Source organism: Gorilla gorilla, chromosome 1, assembly GCF_029281585.2.
Source record: "Gorilla gorilla gorilla isolate KB3781 chromosome 1, NHGRI_mGorGor1-v2.1_pri, whole genome shotgun sequence".
Classification (NCBI taxonomy): domain Eukaryota; kingdom Metazoa; phylum Chordata; class Mammalia; order Primates; family Hominidae; genus Gorilla; species Gorilla gorilla.
This window is the reverse complement of record NC_073224.2, coordinates 176,589,789-176,612,057: the sequence shown is the minus strand read 5'-3', so window position 1 is coordinate 176,612,057 and position 22,269 is coordinate 176,589,789. Positions and strand designations below refer to the sequence as shown.

General features: G+C 39.4%; 1 protein-coding gene across 2 annotated transcripts in view; it reads left to right on the top strand.

Moving 5' to 3' along the window:
• Positions 1-22,269, top strand: part of ALG6 (ALG6 alpha-1,3-glucosyltransferase) — a 69,783-nt gene that overhangs the window by 12,659 nt on the left and 34,855 nt on the right. For both annotated transcript variants that reach the window (XM_055364246.2, XM_055364260.1), the window contains 2 exons: positions 16,243-16,327; positions 21,856-21,945. In XM_055364246.2, the coding sequence (XP_055220221.1) occupies positions 16,243-16,327; positions 21,856-21,945 (175 nt within the window). The remainder of the gene's footprint in view (positions 1-16,242; positions 16,328-21,855; positions 21,946-22,269) is intronic.

Here is a 22,269-nt window from a genome sequence, read left to right as displayed (position 1 = left end):
TTAAAATAGACAAGGGATCTATAGGAGGCCATGTGAACCTCCCGGTTGCCAGACTGTAATGAACTGAGGACTGAATGGTAGTTATCAAATGGACATAGCAACTTTCAGGAAGTTTGTTCGTGAACGGAAGAAAGGAAGTAGTTTGGTGGCTGAAGTGGGGGAAGAAGGGCTGAGGAAAGGTCCAATTAGAAGTTGTTATATAAAATATGTAACTTGTAATATTACTTTTAGTCCATAATTGGTCCATTGGAAAGTCATCCCCTTTTCTGAATTTGGTGCTAATTCATGGTGATTATTTAGTTTGCAATCTTTTTTCCAGTTTTCCTTTTGTCTCCTAATTGTGACACATATATTATTTTCTCGTTTATTTTAAGGTGAAGTTGAAAAGAACTAAAATCAGAGTATAGGATAAAATACTACAAATTTTTAAATGATACTATTTCAGTATTGCTGGTATATATAATCAAATGCTTAGTGGGAATTCAGGAGGGGACAATTCATCCAATACTTCTCTATTCCTGTGACTTACATATATTACTTAACCTGACATTTCTTTCATGAACTGAATTTACTCAATTACTTTTCTCATCTGGAAAAGAAAACAGGACTCCAGCTATTTATTTTAAACCCTGCTCTTAAATTGTCCCTAGGAAAATCAACAGAATCAGATTCCTTTTGGGTTACTATATAAGAAAAATATTGTTATTGCACATTAGTAGATTATTTGAAGGCATCTTGTAGATGGCTATGATATATTTTTGTCATTTTTCAGATAAGGAAAGTAAATATGCTAAACATTAAGAAAAATGGTGGCTGGGCCCAGTGGCTCACACCTGTAATCCCAGCACTTTGAGAGGCCGAGGCAGGTGGATCGCTTGAGCCCGAAAGTTTGAGTCCAGCCTGGGCAATACGGGGAAACCTTGTCTTTATAAAAAAATACAAAAATTGGCCAGTGGCTCACGCCTGTAATCCCAGCACTTTGGGAGGCCGAGGCAGGCGGATCACGAGGTCAGGAGATCAAGACCATCCTGGCTAACACGGTGAAACCCCGTCTCTACTAAAAACACAAAAAATGAGCTGTGCGTGGTGGCGGGCGCCTGTAGTCCCAGCTACTAGGGAGGCTGAGGCAGGAGAATGGCATGAACCCAGGAGGTGGAGCTTGCAGTGAGCTGAGATCTCACCACTGCACTCCAGCCTGGGCGACAGAGCAAGACCGTCTCAAAAGACAAAAACAAATACAAAAACAAAAACAAAACCCCAAAATTAGGTGGGCATGGTGGCGCATGCCTGTAGTCCCAGCTACTGATAGTGGGGGCTGAGGGGGGATCCCTTGAGCCCAGAAGGTCAAGGCCGCAGTGAGCCGTGATCACACCACCGGACTCCAGCCTGGGTGACAGAACAAGACCCTGTTTAAAAGAAAAGAAAAGAAAAGAAGGAAGGGAGGGGAGGGGAGAGGATTCCGTTATAGAACTCAACTCCATCATAAAGAATATAACATTTTTAGCATTCATGTGTGAGGGACTTATGTGTCATTGGAAGTTGGGAGAATTAATGAATAACATCTGTGATTCTGCTGAGATATTGTTCCTTCTGTTGATTAAAATACTATTTTTGGTATCCTAATTTGTATTGTTTTGTTTTTAAGAAGCGAGTTTTCACTATGTTGCCCAAGCTGCAGTAGAGTGACTATTTACAGGATGTGATCATCAGGCACTGTAACCTTGGGCTCCTGGCCTCAAGTGGTCCTCCCACCTAGCCTCCAAATAGAAATGCATCATTTTTATGTATTGTAAAATATCTCAGCTTGTACCACTGCTCCCAGCTCATAATTTCTTTTTTTGTTGTTTTTAAAAAGTTTTTTGCTTTTAATTTTTATGGGTACATAGTAGATGTACATATTCATGGGTCACATGAGATTTTTTTTAAAAAAAATTTATTTATATTTTTATTATTTAAAATTTTTATTTTATTATTATTTTTTGAAATGGAGTCTTGCTGTGTCGCCCAGAGTGGAGTGCAGTGGTGCCATCTCGACTTACTGCAACCTCTGCCTCCCCAGTTCAAGCAATTCTTCTGTCTCAGCCTCCCAGGTAGCTTGGACTACAAGCATGCGCCACCACGCCCAGCTAATTTTTTGTATTTTTAGTATAGATGGGGTTTTACCATGTTGACCAGACTGGTCTCGAACTCCTGACTTCAAGTGATCTGCCCGCCTCAGCGCCCAGCTGATTATTTATTATTTATTATTTTTTTGAGACAAGAGCCTTGCTCTGTCACCCAGGCTGGAGTGCAGTGGTACAGCCTCGGCTCATTGCAACTCTGCCTCCCGAGTTCAAGCGGTTCTCCTGCCTCAGCCTCCTGAGTAGCTAGGATTATAGGCGCGTGCCACCATGCCTGGCTAAGTTTGTTTTTTTTTTTTTTTTTTTTTTTTTTTTTTGAGACGGAGTCTGGCTCTGTCACCCAGGCTGGAGTCCAGTAGCGCGATCTCGGCTCACTGCAAGCTCTGCCTCCTGGGTTCACGCCATTCTCCTGACTCAGCCTCCCGAGTAGCTGGGACTACAGGCGCCCGCCACCACGCCCAGCTCATTTTTTTTTTGTATTTTTATTAGAGACGGGGTTTCACCATGTTAGCCAGGATGGTCTCGAGCTCCTGACCTCATGATCCGCCCGTCTCGGCCTCCCAAAGTGCTGGGATTACAGGCGTGAGCCACCGCACCCGGCCTAAGTTTCTGTATTTTTAGCAGAGTCAGGGTTTTACCATGTTGGCCAGGCCGGTCTCAAACTCCTGACCTCAGGAGATCCACCCGCCTTGGCCTCCCGAAGTGCAGGGATTACAGGCGTGAGCCACCATGCCCAGCCTATTTTTATTTTTTTGAGATAGAGTCTCGCTCCATTGCCCTGTGCTCCAGCACAGGCTGGAGTGCAGTTGTGAAATCTTAGCTCACTGTAGCCTCTGTCTCTGGGTTCAAGTGATTCTCCTGCCTCAGCCTCCCAAGTAGCTGGGATTACAGGTGCTCGCCACCATGCCTAGCTAATTTTTTTTGTATTTTTAGTAGAGATGGGGTTTCATCATGTTGTCCAGGCTGGTCTTGAACTCCTGGCGATGTGCCCACCTTGGCCTCCCAAAGTGCTAGGATTACAGGCATGAGCTACCGTGCCTGGCCATTATTTTATTTTTTAGATACAGTATCTCACTATGTCACCCAGGCTGGAGTACAGTGGTGCCATCATGGTTCACTGCAGCCTTGACCCCCTGGGCTCAAGTGATCCTCCTACCTCAGCCTTACAGGTAGCCAGGACTATAGGCACATACCATAGCACCTGGTTAACATGAAATGTTTTGATACAAGCATGCAATGTGTAATAATCACATTAGGGTAAATGAGGTATTCATTACCTCAAGCATTTATTCTTTGTATTATAAACATTCCATTTATACTTTTAGTTATTTAAAAATGGTACAATAAATTATTGTTGACTGCAGTCACCCTGTTGAGCTATCAAATACTAGATCTTATTCATTCCGTGTAATTATATTTTTGAATCCATTAATCTTCCCTACCCCACCCACTCTTCTCAGCCTCTGGTAACCATAATTCTGTTCTTCATCTCCAAGAGTTCAATTGTTTCAATTTTTAGCTCCCACTAATGAGTGAGAATATTGAAAGGTTGTCTTTCTGTGCCTGGCTTGTTTCACTTAACATCATGACCTCCAGTTCCACCTATGTTGTTGCAAGTGACAGGATCTCATTCTTTTTTATGGCTGAATCCATTGCATATACAGTTTATTTATTCATTCGTCTGCTGATGGACACTTAGGTTGCTTGCGAATCTTGGCTATTGTGAACGGTGCTGCAATAAACATAAGAGTGGAGCTATCTTTTCAATATATGGATTTCCTTTATTGCCTGTCGTTTGGATAAAAGCCATTTTACCTGGGTGAGATGATGTCTCATTGTAGTTTTGATTTGCATTTCTCTGATCATCAGTGGTGTTGAGCACTTTTTCATATTCCTGTTTGCCATTTGTATGTCTTCTTTTGAAAAATGTGTATTCAGATCTTTTGCCCATTTTTTAATTGGGTTATTTGATTTTTTTTCCTATTGAGTTGCTTGAATTCCTTATATATTCTGGTTGTTAATCCCTTGTCAGATGGGTAGTTTGCGCATATTTTCTCCCGTTCTGTAGGTTCTGTCTTTGTTGATTGCTTCCTTTGCTGTGCAGAAGCTTTTAAACTTGATGGATCCCATTTGCCCGTTTTTGCTTTGGTTGCTTGTGCTTGTAGAGTATTACTCAAGAAATTTTTGCCCAGACCAGTGTCCTAGAGAGTTTCCCCAGTGTTTTCTTGGAGCAGTTTCATAGTGTGAGGTCGTATATTTAAGTCTTTAATCCATTTTGATTTGATTTTTGTATATGATGAGAGATAGGGGTTTAGTTTCATTTTCTGCATATAGATATCCAATTTTCCCCCAAAGAGACTCTCTTTTCCCCAGTGTATGTTCTTGGCACCTTTGTCAAAAATGAGTTCACTGTAGATGTGTGTATTTGTTTCTGGGTTCTCTATTCTGTTCCATGGTCTAGGTATCTGTTTTTATGCCAGTACCATGCTGTTTTGGTTACTGTAGCTCTGTAGTAAAATTGAAGTCAGTGTAATGTAATTCCTCCAGTTTTGTTCTTTTTGCTTAGGATAGTTTTGACTATTTGGGATCTTTTGTGGTTCCATATAAATTTTAGGATTATTTTTTCTATTTCTGTGAGGAATGTCATTGGTAGTTTGATGGAGATTGCATTGAATCTGTAGATTGCTTTGGGTAGAATGGACATTTAATGATATTGATTCTTCCAATCCATGAACATGGAATATTTTCCCATTTTTTTGAATTTCTTTCATCAGTGTTCTATAGTTTTTTATTAAGATCTTTTACTTCTTCTTCTTTTTTTTTTTTTTTTTTTTTTGAGACGGAGTCTCGCTCTGTCACCCAGGCTGGAGTGCAATGGCATGATCTTGGCTCATGGCAACCTCTACCTCCAAGGTTAAAGCAATTCTCCTGCCTCAGTCTCCTGAGTAGCTGGGATTATAGGCGCATGCCACCATGCCCGACAAGTTTTTGTATTATTTTTATTTTTTTTTAGTAGAAACGGGGTTTCACCATGTTGGCCAGGCTGGTCTTGAACTCCTGACCTTGTGATCTGCCCATCTCAGCCTCCCAAAGTGCTGGGATTACAGGCGTGAGCCACCACGCCCGGCCTTGAGCCACTGTGCTTGGCCTGATCTTTTATTCTTTAGTTAATTCCTAGGTATTTAATTTTATTTGTGGCTATTGTAAATGGGATTTTTCAAATTTCTTTTTCAAATTGTTCACCATTGGCATACAGAAGTACTAGTGATTTTTGTATGTTGATTTTTTATGCTGCGACTTTACTGAGTTTGTTTTACAGTTCTAATAGTTTTTTTATGGTGTTTTAAGGTTTTTCAAAATATAAAATTATATCATCTGCAAACAAGGATAATTTGACTTCTTCCTTTCTAGTTTGGGTGACCTTTATTTCTTTCTCTTGTCTGATTGCGCTAGCTAAGACTAACAGCACTATGTTGAATAACAGTTGTGAAAGTGGGCATTCTTCTCTTGTTCCAAATCTTAGAGGAAAGGCTTTCAGTTTTTCCCCATTCAGTATGATACTAGCTGTGGGTCTGTCATGTATGGCTTTTATTGTGTTGAGGTATGTTTTTTCTAAACTCAATTTTTTGAGGGTTTGTGTCAGGAAGGGATGTGGAATTGTATCAGATACTTTTTCAGCATCAACCAAAATGGTCATATGGTTTTTGTCCTTCATTGTGTTGATTTGATGTACCACATTGATTGATTTGCATATGTTGAGCCATTCTTGCATCCGTGGGATTTATCTGTAGGGTAATGATGAATGATCTTTTTAATGTACTGTTGAATACAGTTTGCTAGTATTTTGTTGTGGATTTTTGCATCAATGTTCATCAGGGATATTGGCTTGTAGTTTTTTTTTCTTTTTTTAATATGTCTTTCTCTGGTTTTGTTATTAGGAATACTGGGCTGGTAGAATGAGTTTGGAAGTATTCTCTCCTCTGTTTTTTGGAATAGTTTGAATAGGACTGATATTAGGATTTTTCTTTAAATGTTTGGTGAAATTCAACAGTGAAGCCATCAGGTTCTAGGCTTTTCTTTGCTGGGAGACTTTTAATTACTGCTTTGATGTCATTGCTTGTTATTGATCTGTTCAGGTTTTGGATTTCTTCCTGGTTCAGTCTTGGTAGGTTGTATGTGTCTAGGAATTTATCAGTTTCTTCTAGGCTTTCCAGTTTTTTGGCATGTAATTGCTCATAGTAGTCTCTGGTGATCCTTTGAATTTCTGCAGTATTGGTTGTAATGTCTCCTCTTTAATCTCTGATTTTATTTATTTAAGTCTTCTTTCTTTTTTTCCTAGTCTGGCTAAAAGTGTCTCAATTTTGTTTATCTTTTCGAAAACCAACTTTTTGTTTCGTTGATCTTTCAACTTCATTTATTTCTGCTCTGATCTTTACTATTTCTTCTACTGATTTTCTGTTTATTTTGCTGTAGCTTTTCTAGTTCTTTAAGATGTATCATTAGGTTGTTTATTTGAAGTTTTTCTACTTTTTTGACATAGGCACTTATTGCTATAAACTTTCCTCTTAGTACTACTTTCATGTATCCCATAAGTTTTGGTATGTTGTGTTTCCATTTTCATTTGTTTCAAAAAATTTTTAAATTTTCTTCTTAATTTCTTCGTTGGCACACTGGTCATTCAGGATCATATTGATTAATTTCCATGTGTTTGTACTGTTTCCAAAATTCCTCTTGTTATTGATTTCTAGTTTTATTCCATTGTGGTTAGAAAAGATACCTGATATGATATCAGTGTTTTGAATTTTTTAAGACTTGTTTGTGGTCTATCATATGGTCTATCTGTATGCCAAGGAGAAGAATGTGTATATTCTCTAGCCATTGGATGAAATGTTGTATAAATATCTGATAGGTCCATTTAGTTTACACTGCAGATTAAGTCTGATGTTTCTTTGTTGATTTTCTGTCTGGATGATTTGTCCAGTGCTGAAATTGACATCTCTAGCTATTACCCTATTGGAGACACTCTCTTTAGCTCTAATAATACTTGTTTTATATATCTAGGTGCTCCAGTGCGGGATGCATATATATTTACCATTGTTATATCTCTTGCTGAATTGATCCGTTTGTCATTATATAATGACCTTCTTTGTCTTTCTCTTTTTTTGTTTTTTTTTTTTTTTTTTTTTGAGACAGAGTCTTGCTCTGTTGCCCAGGCTGGAGTGCAGTGGTGTGATCTCGGCTCACTGCAACCTCCTGCCTCCAGAGTTCAAGTGATTCTCCTGCCTCAGCCTCCCAAGTAGTGGGACTACAGGTGTGCACCACCACGCCCAGCTAATTTTTGTATTTTTAGAAAAGACGAGGTTTTGCCGTGTTGGCCAGGCTGGTCTTGAACTCCTGACCTCAGGCAGTCTGCCTGCCTCGGCCTGCCAAAGTACTGGGATTAGAGGTGTGAGCCACCGTGCCCAGCTTCTTTGTCTCTTTTTATAGCTTTTGTCTTCAAATCTGTTTTGTCTGATGTAAGTATAGCTACTCCTGCTCTTTTTGGTTTTCATTTGCATGGAACATCTTTTTCCATCCTTTTATTTTCAGTCTATGTGTGTCTTTATAAATGAAGTATGTTTCTTGTAGGCAACAGACTGTTCAAGCGATTCTCCTGCCTCAGCCTGTGGAGTAGCTGTGATTATAGGTGCATGCCACCATTCCCAGCTATTTTTTTTGTATTTTTAGTAGAGACGAGTTTTCACCATGTTGGCCACGCTGGTCTCAAACTTCTGACCTCAAGTGATCTGCCCACCTTGGCCTCCCAAAGTGCTGGGATTACAGGCATGAGCCACCGCGCCTGGCCTAAGCGAGGTGATCTTGGCTCACTGGAACCTCCGCCTTCCAGACTCAGGTTATCGTTTTACCTCAGCCTCCCAAGTAGCTGAGACTACAGGCACATGCCACTATGCCCAGCTAATTTTTTGTATTTTTGTAGAGATGGGGGTTTGGCCATGTTCCCCAGGCTGGCAAATAACATCTTATAACTCATTATTTTAAGCTAATGATTACTTAATACTGATTGTAAAAACTAACAAATAAGCAAAGAGAAAATTAACAAAAACTCTACACTTTAACTTTATTCCCCTGCTTTTTAACTTTTTATTGTTTCTATTTATATTTTATTCTGTCTGTGTGTTGAAAAGTTATGGTTGTTATTTTTGATAGGTTCATCTTTTAGTCTTTCTACTCAAGATATGGGTAGTTTACATACCTTAATGACAGTGTTAAAATACTTTGTGTACTTACTATTACCAGTGAGTTTTGTACCTTCAGATGATTTCTTATTGCTTATTAATGCCCTTTTCTTTCTGGTTGAAGAACTCCCTTTAGCATTTCTTGTAGGATAGGTCTAGTGTTGATGAAATCCCTCAGCTTTTTTGTCTGGGAAAATCTTTATATCTCCTTCATGTTTGACAGGTATTTTTGCTGGATATACTATTCTAGGATAAAAGTTTTTTTTTTCCTTCAGTACTTTAAATATGTTGTGCCATTCTCTTCTGGCCTGTGTGGCTTTCTACTGAGAAGTCTGCTGCCAGATGTATTGGAACTCCTTTGTATGCTGTTTCTTTCTTCTTGCTGCTTTTAGGATTCTTTCTTTATCCTTAACCTTTGGGAGTTTGACTGTTAAAAAGTCTTGAGGTAGTCTTATTTGCATTAAATCTGCTTGGTGTTCTATAACCTTCCTGTAATTGAATATTGGTATCTTTCTCTAGGTTTGGAATGTTCTCAGTTATTATCCCTTTGAATAAACTTTCTATCCTGATCTCTCTCTCTCTCTCTATTACCTCTTTAAGGCCAGAAGCTCTTAGATTTGTCCATTATCTTACAGATCTTCTAGGCATGCTTCTTTTGTCATTCTTATTTTTCTTTAGTTTCCACTGACTGTGTATTTTCAAATAGCCTGCCTTTGAGCTTACTAATTCTTTCTTTTGCTTGATCAGTTCTGCTGTTGAGAGACTCTGATGCATTCCACAGTATGTCAATTGAATTTTTTAGCACCAGAATTTCTGCTTGATTTTAACAAATTATTTCCATCTCTGTTAAGGATAGAATTCTAAATTCCTTCTCTGTTATATCTTGAATTTTTTGAGTTTCTTCAAAACAGTTATTTTGAATGCTCTGTTTGAAAGGTCACATACCTCTATCACTCTGAGATTGGTTGCTGGTGCCTTATTAAGTTCCTTTGGTGAGGTCATGTTTTTCTGGATGGTCTTAATGCTTGTGGATATTCATCTGGATATTGATAAGTTAGGTATTTATTGTAGTCTTCACAGTCTGGGCTTGTTTATACCCATCCTTCTTGGGAAGGCTTTCCAAGTATTCAAAGGGAGTTGAGTGTTGTCATCCATGGTCGCTGAAGCCATATTTGCATTAGGGGGCAACCCAAGCCCAGTTACACTGTGACTCTTGCAGGCTCATAGAGGTACCACTTTGATGGTCTTGGGTAACAAATCTGAGAGAATTATTTGGATTACCAGACAAAGACTCTTGTTCTTTTCCCTTACTTTCCCCCAAAGAAATGGAGTCTGTCTCTCCATGTTGAGCTGATGGGAGCTGGAGGAGGGGTGACAAAAGTACCCGTGTGGCCATCACATTGGGACTGTGCTACATCAGACCTGAAGCTAGCACAGCACTGGGTCTTACCCAAGGCCTGCGGCAGTCACTGCCTGATTCCTGCCGATGTTCACTCAAGGCCCAAGGGTTCTTCATCAGCAGGTATTGAATCCAGCCAGGCTTATGCCCTTTCCTTAGGGTGGCAGCTTCCCCAATCCACAGCCTATGTTGGGTCAGAAATGCTGTCTGGGAGCCAAGGCCTGGAGTTAGGAACCTTAATCAGGAGCCAGGCCTGGAATCCGGGACTCCAGGAGTCTGCCTGGTGCTGTGCTCCACTGTGGCCTGAAGCTAGGGCCTGGAATGTGGGCCTCAGGACTCTGCCTGGTACCTTATTTTGCTGCGGCAGAGCTGGTATTTAAGTTGCAAGTCCTCTTTTACTCTCCAGTCTCCTTTCCTTAAGCAGAAGGAAGGAGTCTCTCCTGGAGCTGCAAGCCATGCTGCCTGGGGTTGAGGGAGGGGTGATGCAAGCACTCCCTTGGGTGTCCTAGCTGGTGTCTTACTAGGTCATGTGCATCCCCAGTCCACTGTGTCTGAGTCCAACACAGCACCAGGACTTGCCTAGGAAGTCCTTGTGGTCTAAACTGCCTTTCAAATTTATTTAAGACCCCAGAGTGCTTTAGCCTACAGTGGTGTGCCTATCTGGAACTCAGGTTCCTACTGCTGGGATGGACCATTCCCTTCTGGCTAGGACTAGTGTAAATGCTCCCTCCATGGGTACCAGCTGAATTCTGCCCTGTGTTGCTTTCTGCTGTGACAAGCAAGACTGAGTTCCAGTGCAGAGTCCCATAGTCACTGCACTCTCCCTCCCCAAACACACAGATTCTCTCTTCGTGCCATGCAGCTGCTGCTGGGGAATGGAGAAGTGATGTTGACAATTCAATACTGTCTTTCTTACCCTCTTCAGTGCCTCTTTCCTTGATATGATGTTAAAACCAGGTACTGTGATTGTTCAACTGATTTTGGTTCTTATGAAGGTACTTTCTTGTGGGGATAGCTGTTGAATTTGGTGTTCCTGCCAGGGGGACATTTGGCCATCCTGCTCTGCCTCCTCTGTCATAGTTTGTTTTTTAATATGCTTATTTTAGTTTGCTTTTGGTTTATCTTGTTTTAAGATTGTAATTAAGAAGCACTTACAGAGAGGAAAAATACATTTTCCTTCTGTCCTTCTAGGTTCTCTAATGTGCCCATGTAACAAAAGACAGATTAACAAGACAAAAACATACGCATTTATTGAATATAAGTTTGAAACCTTCAGAAGGAAATGAAGACCTGAAGAAACAGTTAAACCTGAGTGTTTTTATACTAACTTTGATGAAGAGGGGAGAGTTGTAGAAAATGTGATAGGACAATAGGGTATGAGTCAAGAGTAGTAAACGGGAAACTTGGCAAAACCTGTTCATTTTGGTTCCTCTGGGTATCCTTTCACCTTTGGAGATAAAGATGCTTCTTTTCTCTGGGTATAGGGAGGGCACCTCTCACATGAGGATTTTATGATCTGCTTCAGAGGATGGTCAGTTCTTCCTGCACCTGCCCTTCCTCAAATTCCTTTAGCTTAAAATATTCAATATGCCAAGGTGCCAGATTTTGAAGTTGCATGTTCAGAACTCCATCACACTCAAGTGTGGAAACTCAGGTTAGCTTGCTTAGTATTAATGCATTATTCCTCCTTTGGAAATGTATGTATTATTTAGGAAAATGGCTTATGTATGTTATTGTAATTTGATTTTTTCTGAAATGTCTATCCCTTATGCTTTTAGAGATGCTTATATACATTAATTTTCAGAGACCTAAAAATATTGAATAAATACTGTTTGTTGCTTTTAAACAATCCATGGGGAGTAGAAAAATTTTGATTTTAGTATTGATTGTTTACCGTTTCTTGTAGAGATTCACAGTTCCTCTATACTTGATCCAAAGTGTTACCAGTGTCTTTAAGGCAAATGGCAACACTTGAGCTGGGGAAAGTTATTTTATTTTAATAACTTTTTTTCCCCAAAGCTGCATTGGCTGTTTGATGAGAAAGTTATCGAGAATCAGTTTTTGTAGCACATCATTACTAAAGTATGACTGTGTTCCATTTAACTGCTTAGTTTCTTTCTACTTACCCATTGCTATGGAAAATATAAAAGGATGATTTTTTTTTTTTTTCTTGAGACAAGTCTTGCTCTGTCACCCAGGCTGGAGTGCAATGGCATGATCTTGGCTCACTGCAACCCCTGCCTCCCAGGTTCAGTTGATTCTTCTGCCTCAGCCTCCCAAGTAGCTGGGATTACAGGCATGCGCCACCACACCCAATTAATTTTTGTATTTTTAGTAGAGATGGGGTTTCACCATGTTGGTCAGGCTGGTCTTGAACTCCTGAACTCAGGTGATCTGCCCACCTTGGCCTCCCAAAGTGCTGTGATTACAGACATAAGCCACCACACCCTGCCAAAAGGAAGATTTTATTATGGAAAATTTTAGCCAAATTCTCTTCTCTAAAATGTTTAAAATTTTAATTTAAAGGCAGTTAGTAGGTACTGTTAACAACAAAACTAATTGTTTTTAAAATTCAAACATAATTATGAATAGTTCAACAATTAATAAAATGAACATTTAAGTAGTGCTTAAGCCCATTTTTCTGAGAATGAGACAGAATTGAAGCTAAGTAAATATACATTAGTGTGTTTTCCTTATGTAATTCTGAATCTTATGTAAATGAATTTGTAGAATTAAGCACTGTGGAAGGAATCGTTTTTTGCCCTTCCCAAGTGAAGTTCCCATAGGTACAGTTGGGTTGTCCTTCTGGGTTGCTTTAAGGGCACTTTAGCTGTTTTAAAAACTTAAGTACTAATTTCATAGTCAGTGTCAGCTGAATTTATTGAAGTAGGTCAGACTCTGGATAGGAACTTGTTTCCCAACCCTAAAGAGAGTCATTATCCATTCTTCTATTTGTTAGAGAATGGTAATAAATTCTTCCACATTGACCACAAGTCTAGAGCAATTTCAGAAAATCTAGATAGTTGGATTTCTTCAGGTATAGGAAATTACTTAAGATTCTCTCTGACTTTTATTATCCCAGTGGACCAAAAACAAAAACAAAACAAATAAAAAGAAGCCCCCAAAGAAGCCATATTCAATGGTTGTATTCTTTAAAATAGAAACTTATGTCCCTCCCTGCCCCCCATCCCGCCACCCAGCCAAAGAATACACATGCAAAAATGCAATTAATTCTTCGGGGAATTCTTTTCTTAAAAAAATTTTTATTATTGTAGGTTATTTTTCCTGTCCAGTTTAATTAAGCAAACTTTTAATGTACTATATGCCTAGCAATGTTTTCTTTGGACACTGGAAAATCAGTTTCTCTGCCTATGGGATATAAAATTCTTATCTGGTTAGCAGTTAAGAAATAGTATAGTCATATGATAAAACATGGGAACTGAAAGTATAAGTATTGTGAGAAGTCAGTAGTTAGTGATCAATATGTTTTTAATTTATGAAGGAAGGCTTCATGGAAGATTTGGGATTTCAGATGATGCTTGAAGGTTGGATATGAGTTGATAGAAATAGATGTATAGAATATGGAATAAGAAGCATGAACAGAAACTTTGAATTTCAAAGTGCCAGATAGTAACTTAAAAATGTTTTTGGGTGAGAACTCATATATGGCACTGTGTTAAAGCAACCTCAGCAAAATTAATTGGTCTGCCATCACAAATTAATGTTGCAGATCAGTAAGTGAAAAATCAGGGACTCACAAACTCAAGTCTTTTGAATTTAAACGTCCTTGCTGTATTAACATTCACTGATAACCTATGACGGCGGCATTGAGAATCTACTAGGTGCTATTACATTCTGAGAATAGAAAACTTATTAAGTTTCTTTCTGAGAGATAGACAGAGACCCACACACATGCGTGTATACTATGGTTAATTTCTTGTGCAAATCACTCAATGTATATATGCTATAGAAAAGTTAATCTGGGTTTCTCATGATTGTCTCATAGTGGCAATATCTTCTTAGAGATTATAGCGTTTAAAGAATATTGGTATAATTCAGCAATTAAATACAAACACTTCATGTAATGTTCTAAAACTGGAGAAAATCTGGATTAGATTTCAGTGAGCAATAATATGTCATTCTTCAATATGGCACACCTTCCTAATGGGTTAATTAGTATATTTGACTCTATGTGATTTTTACCTTACATGCCAGTTTAAAAAGCTGTGATTATACTGTACCTCTTTGGGCCTTCTCACAATTTTGTAGTCAACTGTTAGTTAAATAGTGAGTGGGTGTTTACTCTTTACTAAATGGAGATAGCTTTACATCTTTTTTTTTTCTGTCTTTCTTTTCTTTTGAGACGGAGTCTCACTCTGTCACACAGGCTGGAGTGCAGTGGCGCAATCTCAGCTCACTGTAACCTCTGCCTCTCGGGTTCAAGTGATTCTCCTGCCTCAACCTCCCAAGTAGCTGGGACTGCAGACGCCCACCACCACCCTGGCTAATTTTTTGTATTTTTAGTAGAGACGGGGTTTCACCATGTTGGCCAGATGGTCTCGATCTCTTGACCTCGTGATCTACCCACCTCGGCCTCCCAAAGTGCTGGGATTACAGGCGTGAGCCACCACGCCCAGCCACCTTTATGTCATTTTAAATGATTTAAGAATAAAAGCTACTTAACCAACTTATGAGGCATTACAGAATAGGAGCTAAGAGCATGGATTATGGAGCCAGTCTGCCTGGATTCAAATCCAGACTTTGCTGCTTATTACGTGAATGGCCATTGCCTTTGTTTTCCCAGCTATAAAGTGGGTATAATGATAATACCTATTTCTTTTCTTTTTTTTTTTTTTGGATGGAGTCTCACTCTGTCGCCCAGGCTGGAGGGCAGTGGTGTGATCTTGGCTCACTGCAACCTCCGCCTCCTGGGTTCAAGTGATTCTCCTGCCTCAGCCTCCTGAGTAGCTGGGATTACAGGCATGCACCATCATGCCCGGCTAATTTTTGTATTTTTAGTAGAGACAGGGTTTCACCATGTTGGTCAGGCTGGTCTCGAACTCCTGACCTCGTGATCTGCTCACCTTGGCCTCCCAAAGTGCTGGGATTACAGGTGTGAGCCACCGCGCCTGGCCAGATAATACCTATTTCATAGGTTCGTTGTATTTGGTATATAGTAAGCACTATCAAGTGTTAGTTATTACAAATCCATTATCCCTTATTTGCAATTTTGAAATTAAAATAATCAAACCATAAAGCAATAGTTTTTATACAACTTATTTGACAGCAAAGCCTGATCTAATTAATGTCTTTTTAACATATAGTCTGTTTTTGACCCTATACTTGACCTTAAGTTATTTATAGTTTGTAAAAGTCCTTTGTAATGGCTGGGCATGGTGGCTGACGCCTATAATCCCAGCACTTTGGGAGGTCGAGGCAGGCAGATCACTTGATGCCAGGAGTGTGAGACCAGCCTGGCCAACATGGTGAAACCAGTCTCTAATAAAAATACAAAAATTAGGCAGGTATGGTGGCACACGCCTATAATCCCAGCTACTCGGGAGGCTGAATCATGACAACCGCTTGAACCCCAGAGGTGGAGGTTGCAGTAAGCTGAGATTGTGCCACTGCACTCCAGCCTGGGTGACAGAGCATGACTCTGTCTCAAAAAAAAAAAGTCCTTTATAAAATGCAGATACTCGTGTTACTGTTTTATGATACATATTGGGCAGTATAGTTGACAGACAGCTTTATGAAGTAAAAATAAACCTGGACATAATTATTATTGAGTACAGTCAGCCCTCTGTATCCATGGATTCTATATCTGTGGATTCAGCCAACCATGGATTGAAAATATTCGGGAAATAAAAAAGGATGATTGTGCCTGTACTGAACATGTAGATTTTTTTCCCTTGCATTATCCCCTAAACAATACAGTATAACAACTATTTATGTAGCATTTTACATTGTTAGGTATTATAAGTAATCTAAAGATGATTTAAAGTATACAAGAGAATGAGCAGAGGTTATATGCAAATACTATGGCATTTTCTATAAGGGATGAGCATCCATGAAGTTTGATTTCTGTGGTAGTGGGGGGTCCTGGAATGAATCCCCCACAGATACTGAGGGATGATTGTAATGTTAATAATAGTGTCTATCTATTGAATGTTTACCGTGTGCCAGGCACTATGCTGGGTATTTTATATCCATTATCTTATTTATTCCAGTAGTCTGCAGTAGGGAAGTTGTATTGATCCTGTTTTTAATGTGCTGAAGTTTAGGGAGATTAAGTAATTTGCCCAGCGTCACTCCAGCAGTGTGCCAGCAGTGCTAGATTCAGATTTTATCTCTCTGACTTTCTCGGTAACTCCTGTGTTCTTTCTGTAACCTACACTGCCTCTCTTAGACAATTTTCATAAGGAAATAAAAATCACTGATATGCTAAAGTACATTGTTGTTTTGCTCTTTTTACCTTTGATCTTAGGTGCTGGAAAACCGCCTATGTTTGGTGATTATGAAGCTCAGAGACACTGGCAAGAAATAACTTTTAATTTACCAGTCAAACAATGGTATGATAATTTTAACTTGTTTTTCTTGTTTATCATAGTTAATATAGATTGTTTGAAAATATTAAAGGGACAACACGCTATTTTCTTCATCTTGAACATCCTCATCTCTTGCATGCTGGTGCCACATATGTATTGCCTTGCATTTTGTAGGCCTGTCTTTGAAATTTGATAGTCCTGAAAGTTAATTCATATACTTAGTTAGGTGGGCTATGATGCCGAACTAGAACGTTGATGATAAAACTCTGAATGTCTATATGTCCTCTGTACATAAACTATGGAAGCACCATCATAGGCTAAAAACATTTCTTCCCTGTTCCCTCATCCACTGTTTCTCTCACTAAAGATCACTCTGATTGTAACTATAGATAAAAATAAAAGAGAGCTTTGGCAGTAGCTGATGGCTGAATTTGCAGAGCTGAAAAGGGGACCAAAGGGAGAAGCCTACAATAATAGGACTTGTTTTCAACTCTGAAAATTTCGCATGTGTCCTTTTGATTCACCTTTGAATACCCTGCATCTAGTATAGGGCATGGCACATTGTAGACCCTCAATAAAAATCTGTGGAAGGAATGAGTATTTAGGTGTTCATTTTCTCTTTTTTTTTTTTTGAGATGGAGTCTCACTCTGTCGCCCAGGCTGGAGTGCAGTGGCGCGATCTCAGCTCACTGCAACCTCTGCTGCCTGGGTTCAAGTGATTATCCTGCCTCAGCCTCCCAAGTATCTGGGATTGCAGGTGCCTGTCACAATGCCCGGCTAATTTTTGTAGTTTTTAGTAGAGACAGGGTTTCACCATCTTGGCCAGGCTGGTTTTGAACTCCTAACCTCGTGATCCACCCACCTTGGCCTCCCAAAGTGCTGGGATTACAGGCTTGAGCCACCACGTGCGGCCTAGGTGTTCGTTTTCGTATGGTCTCATTTCCATAGCTTTCTCTTTGTATTATGAAGGAGGAGGTCAGCTCTACCCTTCATTGGTTATATGATACAGTATATATTGAACCTTCTGTTTCTGAAAACTCAGAGAACTTCATAGACATTTTTGTTAATTATTATTGCTCTCTATCATAATTGAGCAGTGGTGATTAACCTTAATTTTGTATACAAATCTACCTGAAGTATAAAATAGCAGTAGCTTAGTGGTAAAGAGTGTGGGTGCTAGAGTCAGACTGTCTGAGTTCAGATCCCAGCTCTACTATTTATTAGCTGTGTGACCTTTGGCAAATCATTTAACTTTCTCAACCATAGTTTTATCACTTGTAGAATGAAAATAGTAGACTACATATTTCACTGGGTTATTGTGAGGACTGAATAAAATGATACATGTAAAGCACTTAGGCCAGTCCCTAGCATGTAATGAACTCTCAATAAATGTTAGCTGTGGTTATAGCATCATAGAAATTCATGCCTGTGTCATTTTTATTGAACATATCCTGATAACAGTTGATGACATTATTTATTGACTTTCTAGATGGTTGGTAGGTTATTCTCTTAGAGACTGGCTATATAAACTGTTCATATTATGTTGTTGACTGCTTTGGCTACTGCTTTTATATAGCTCTTTATCAGAGAGTTTTATGCAAGAACTTCATATTGAGTTTTCTATTGATAGGTTGCCTGTTCCCTAGTCAGGGTTTGGAGTGTTTCAAATGGAAGAGGAACTCGAAACACTTTAAATGTCTCTTAGTAGGGGAATGATTAAATAAAGTCTATTTCTTATGTGCTCATTTTTTCTAGGTAGATTCCTAGAAGTGGAAGCTCTAAAGTAACACCAGGATATCTCTTTCTACATACCCTGACCAACATTTAATAATACCGGACTTTTAAAATTGGCATTTCCTTGAGTAATTGTGACCTGAGCATCTTCTAATGTATTTATTGATAATTATATTTCTTTTTTTTGAGACGGAGTCTCACTCTGTTGCCCAGGCTGGAGTGCAGTGGCTCGATCTCAGCTCACTGCAAGCTCTGCCTCCCAGGTTCACACCATTCTCCTGCCTCAGCTTCCCGAGTAGCTGGGACTACAGGCGCCCACCACCATGCCCGGCTAATTTTTTTTTGTATTTTTAGTAGAGACGGGGTTTCACCATGTTAGCCAGGATGGTCTTGATCTCCTGACCTCGTGATCCGCCCGTCTTGGCCTCCCAAAGTGCTGGGATTAGAGGCTTGAGCCACCGTGCCTGGCCGATAATTAGATTTCTTTTCAAAATTGCTTGTTCATTTCTTTCCCCCATGTTTGTAGTGGATAATCATTTTTGTAATGATTTGTATGATTTTTAAATAGTTATACTAATTTTCTATGCTGTGTAATGAATGACCTCAAATGCTAATTGCTTAAACACACATTTATTATCACAGTTTCTTTAGATCAGGAGTTTGGGCACAGCTTAGCTAGGTATTCTGCTCAGAGTTTCAGAAGGCTATATTCCAGGTGTCAGCTGGGCTGCAGACTTATCAGAGGCTCAAATGGAGAAGGATCCATTTCCAAGTTCCCTCAGGCTGTTGGCAGAATTAGTTTCCTTGCATCTGCAAGAGTGAGGGCTTCAGTTTCTTGTTGGGAGCCACTCTTGTCTCCTAGAGCTCACATGCCATTTGTTGCTATGTGGCTTCTCCAACATGGCCACGCACTAAAATATGCCAGCTTGCTTCTTTAAAGTCAGTGAGAGGCAGTCTGTCTAGTATATCTGCTAGCAAGACAGAATCTTACATGTACGTGAAACAGAAGCACAAGAGTGATATCCTATCACATTTACCATATTGTATTAGTTAGATGCAAGTCACAGGACTTGCCTATGCTCAAGGGGAGGGGAATGTATGCACGCAGGAGTCTGAACAGCAGGAGATGGTGTTCTCGGTGGTGACCTTAAAGTCTGTCTACCACGACAGTATAGCAGTACTGTACACTTTAATCATTTTCGTCATGTGTGTGTATGCGTGTATAAAATAAACGTCTTCTTTCTGTTTGTTCTTGTCTTGTTCTGTAATTGGTGTCTGTTGTCTTATAAAACTTTCTACATTTTGATGTATGTAAGTTATTTCAACTATTCTTGCAACTTTTCTGTGACTTTGAAACTGTTTCAGGCTAAAAATTTTTTTCTTTAAACAAAAATACCAAATATGACTGGGTTGTCTGTTAGAGAAAACTACATCTTAAAGTTAATGGTAACACCCTTGAATGTAATTTTATAATTCGTGTGGCAGCCATTTGTTTTTTACTTACTAAACATCTACTGAGATTACATGGGGATTCAGTGGGAAAATACATTTTAATGTACAAACAGTATTTAGACAACTTTTTGGGTATTGATATATCTAAAGTAAGGCCAGGCACAGTGGCTTACGCCTATAATCCCAGCACTTTGGGAGACCAAGGCGGGCAGATCACGAGGTCAGGAGTTCGAGACCAGCCTGACCAACATGGAGAAACCCCGTCTCTACTAAAAATATGAAATTAGCTGGGCGTGGTGGTGCATGCCTGTAATCCCAGCTACTCAGGAGGCTGAGGCAGGAGAATCGCTTGAACCTGGGAGGCGGAGGTTGCAGTGAACCAAGATCGCAACATTGCACTCCAGCCTGGGCAACAAGAGCAAAACTCTCTCTCAAAAAAAAAAAAAAATAAATAAATATATATATATATATATATATATATATATATATATGTGTATATATATAAAATATAAAGCAGGAGTATCAACTAATTGCTTTATTCCTACTGATATATTTTGATGCTTTACTTGAAACACTTTTAAGCTATCTTCTCTTATGCCTCTTTGTTCTGCTTTATGAATTTCCATAAGAATGGGGAGCACTGTTATAAATCCTATATTTTTTTCCTCCTAATCCAGCCAATGACTTTATTTTTAGTATATATCATTGCATGCTTGCAGCTTACTGTCAATGCCTCTTTTACTCATCTCCAGTGGATCTCAAGGTTAAACTAAATGAAAAAATAGGTTTTGTCTATTTTCAGAAGCTGAAAACCAAATCAAGTTGTATTGGACAAAATGTGATTCTTGAATTACTTGATGGTTTTCCATTGCTGTATCCATCTTAGTTTTGTGGCTAGTAGCCAATTGGAACTACTATTGAGCACTTTGTGTCAGTCACTGACCTCACAGCTTTACTTGTTTAACTCAATGCTTCAACAGCTCTGAGGCTGATAAAATAAAACTTTATGCTATATAGTAACATGAATTTGGAAATGATATAATTGGTGCCTGTCTTCAGGTATCTCTGTCTAGAAAAGTGGGTCCTTTGGTCTCCATTATTTGCCTGGCCCGGTTTCCCAGATTCAAGCTGCCTAAAGGGGCTCCAACTAACCCAGAGATTCTTAGACTCGCTGCTTCTTGGCTTCAAGTCCCAGCCAGACATGGAACCCAAGATTGTTCACATGGATGTTTCTGGAGGGACAATGGCCACCAGCTGGTACCATACTGTAGTACTCTATGCCCAGATGTCTTGGCTGTCTACCATGCCTTGATAATTTTAATCCCCATCTCTTCCATACAAACCTATGTTTTATGTAACTGACACTAAGAATAGACCTTCCGAAGATGATTAATAGGTTATTTGATGGGATCATGTTGAATGCTAATTTAAAGAAATATTTTTAATTCAAAAAGTAAGAGATTGTGATAGTGAGGAATTATGACCCATTTGAAATAAGTTAGGCCGGGCATGGTGGCTCACCCCTGTAATCCCAGCACTTTGGGAGGCCGAGGAGGGTGGATCACTTGAGGTCAGGAGTTCAAGACCAGCCTGGCCAACATGGTGAAACCCCGTCTCTACTAAAAATACAAAAATTAGCCGGGCCTGGTGGTGGGTGCCTGTAATCCAAGCTACTCAGGAGGCTGAGGCAGGAGAATCGCTTAAAAAAAAAAAAAACCCAGGAGGCGGAAGTTGCAGTGAGCCGAGATTGCGCCACTGCACTCCAGTCTAGGTGACGGAGCAAGACTCCATCTCAAAAAGAAATAAGCTTATGAACAATGGTTATTTATGGGTTATATAGTTTGGCTTGCACTGTTGTATTCTTATGATTGAGAAAATAAATGGAATAGAAGAAGAAGCTGCCTTGTTGTAAAGGATATGATTAAGAAATTATGTTAACTTTTATTTCTCAAGTCATGATAGTTGTGTATATTTCCTTCACATTCTGGCTAACCAGAGGAGCCTATCAATTTGTGGACATTAGACCTACTTTTCTTCCTAAAATTCAGAGAGCCTTGCATGTAACGAGGCTCTCGTTACATGTTGGTTGAATTGGTTGCAAACAATCCTGTTCTTTTTGTTGCATATTTTTTGTTGTATGAGTGTTAGTCATTGATGAAGTCTACTAATAATAGGATGACAGTAAATCCCAGTTTGCCTAGGAGAGTCCTGGTTTGTGTCTATTGACATGGCTTAATTATTAATAGCTTAATAATTAGTAAATTACGTTATTAAGCTTAGATAAGTGAGGTGCAATGTTAAATTATAAGTCTACTTCTTGAATATTGATTAACGGAATGGTGCTTTCTTCTTTTTTTCTTTTTCAGGTATTTTAACAGCAGTGATAACAATTTACAGTATTGGGGATTGGATTACCCACCTCTTACAGCTTATCATAGTCTCCTGTGTGCATATGTGTAAGTTTTTCTTTCTTAATGTAACTCTAAATTTTTATGCCCTTGGCAGATTTAGTAAGAAGCAGTGTGATGGGGCTTTCTTGACTAGAGGAGAGATTGCTTGTAGCTGCTATTTTTTTTTTTTTTTTTTTTTTTTTTTTTTTTGGAGATGAAGTCTCACTCCATCGCCCAGGCTGGAGTGCAGTGGTACAATCTCGGCTTACTGCAACCTCCACCTTCCAGGCTCAAGTGATTCTCTTGCCTCAGCCTCCTGAGTAGCTGGGAGTACAGGTGCCCGCCACCATGCCTGGCTAATGTTTGTATTTTTAGTAGAGACGGGGTTTC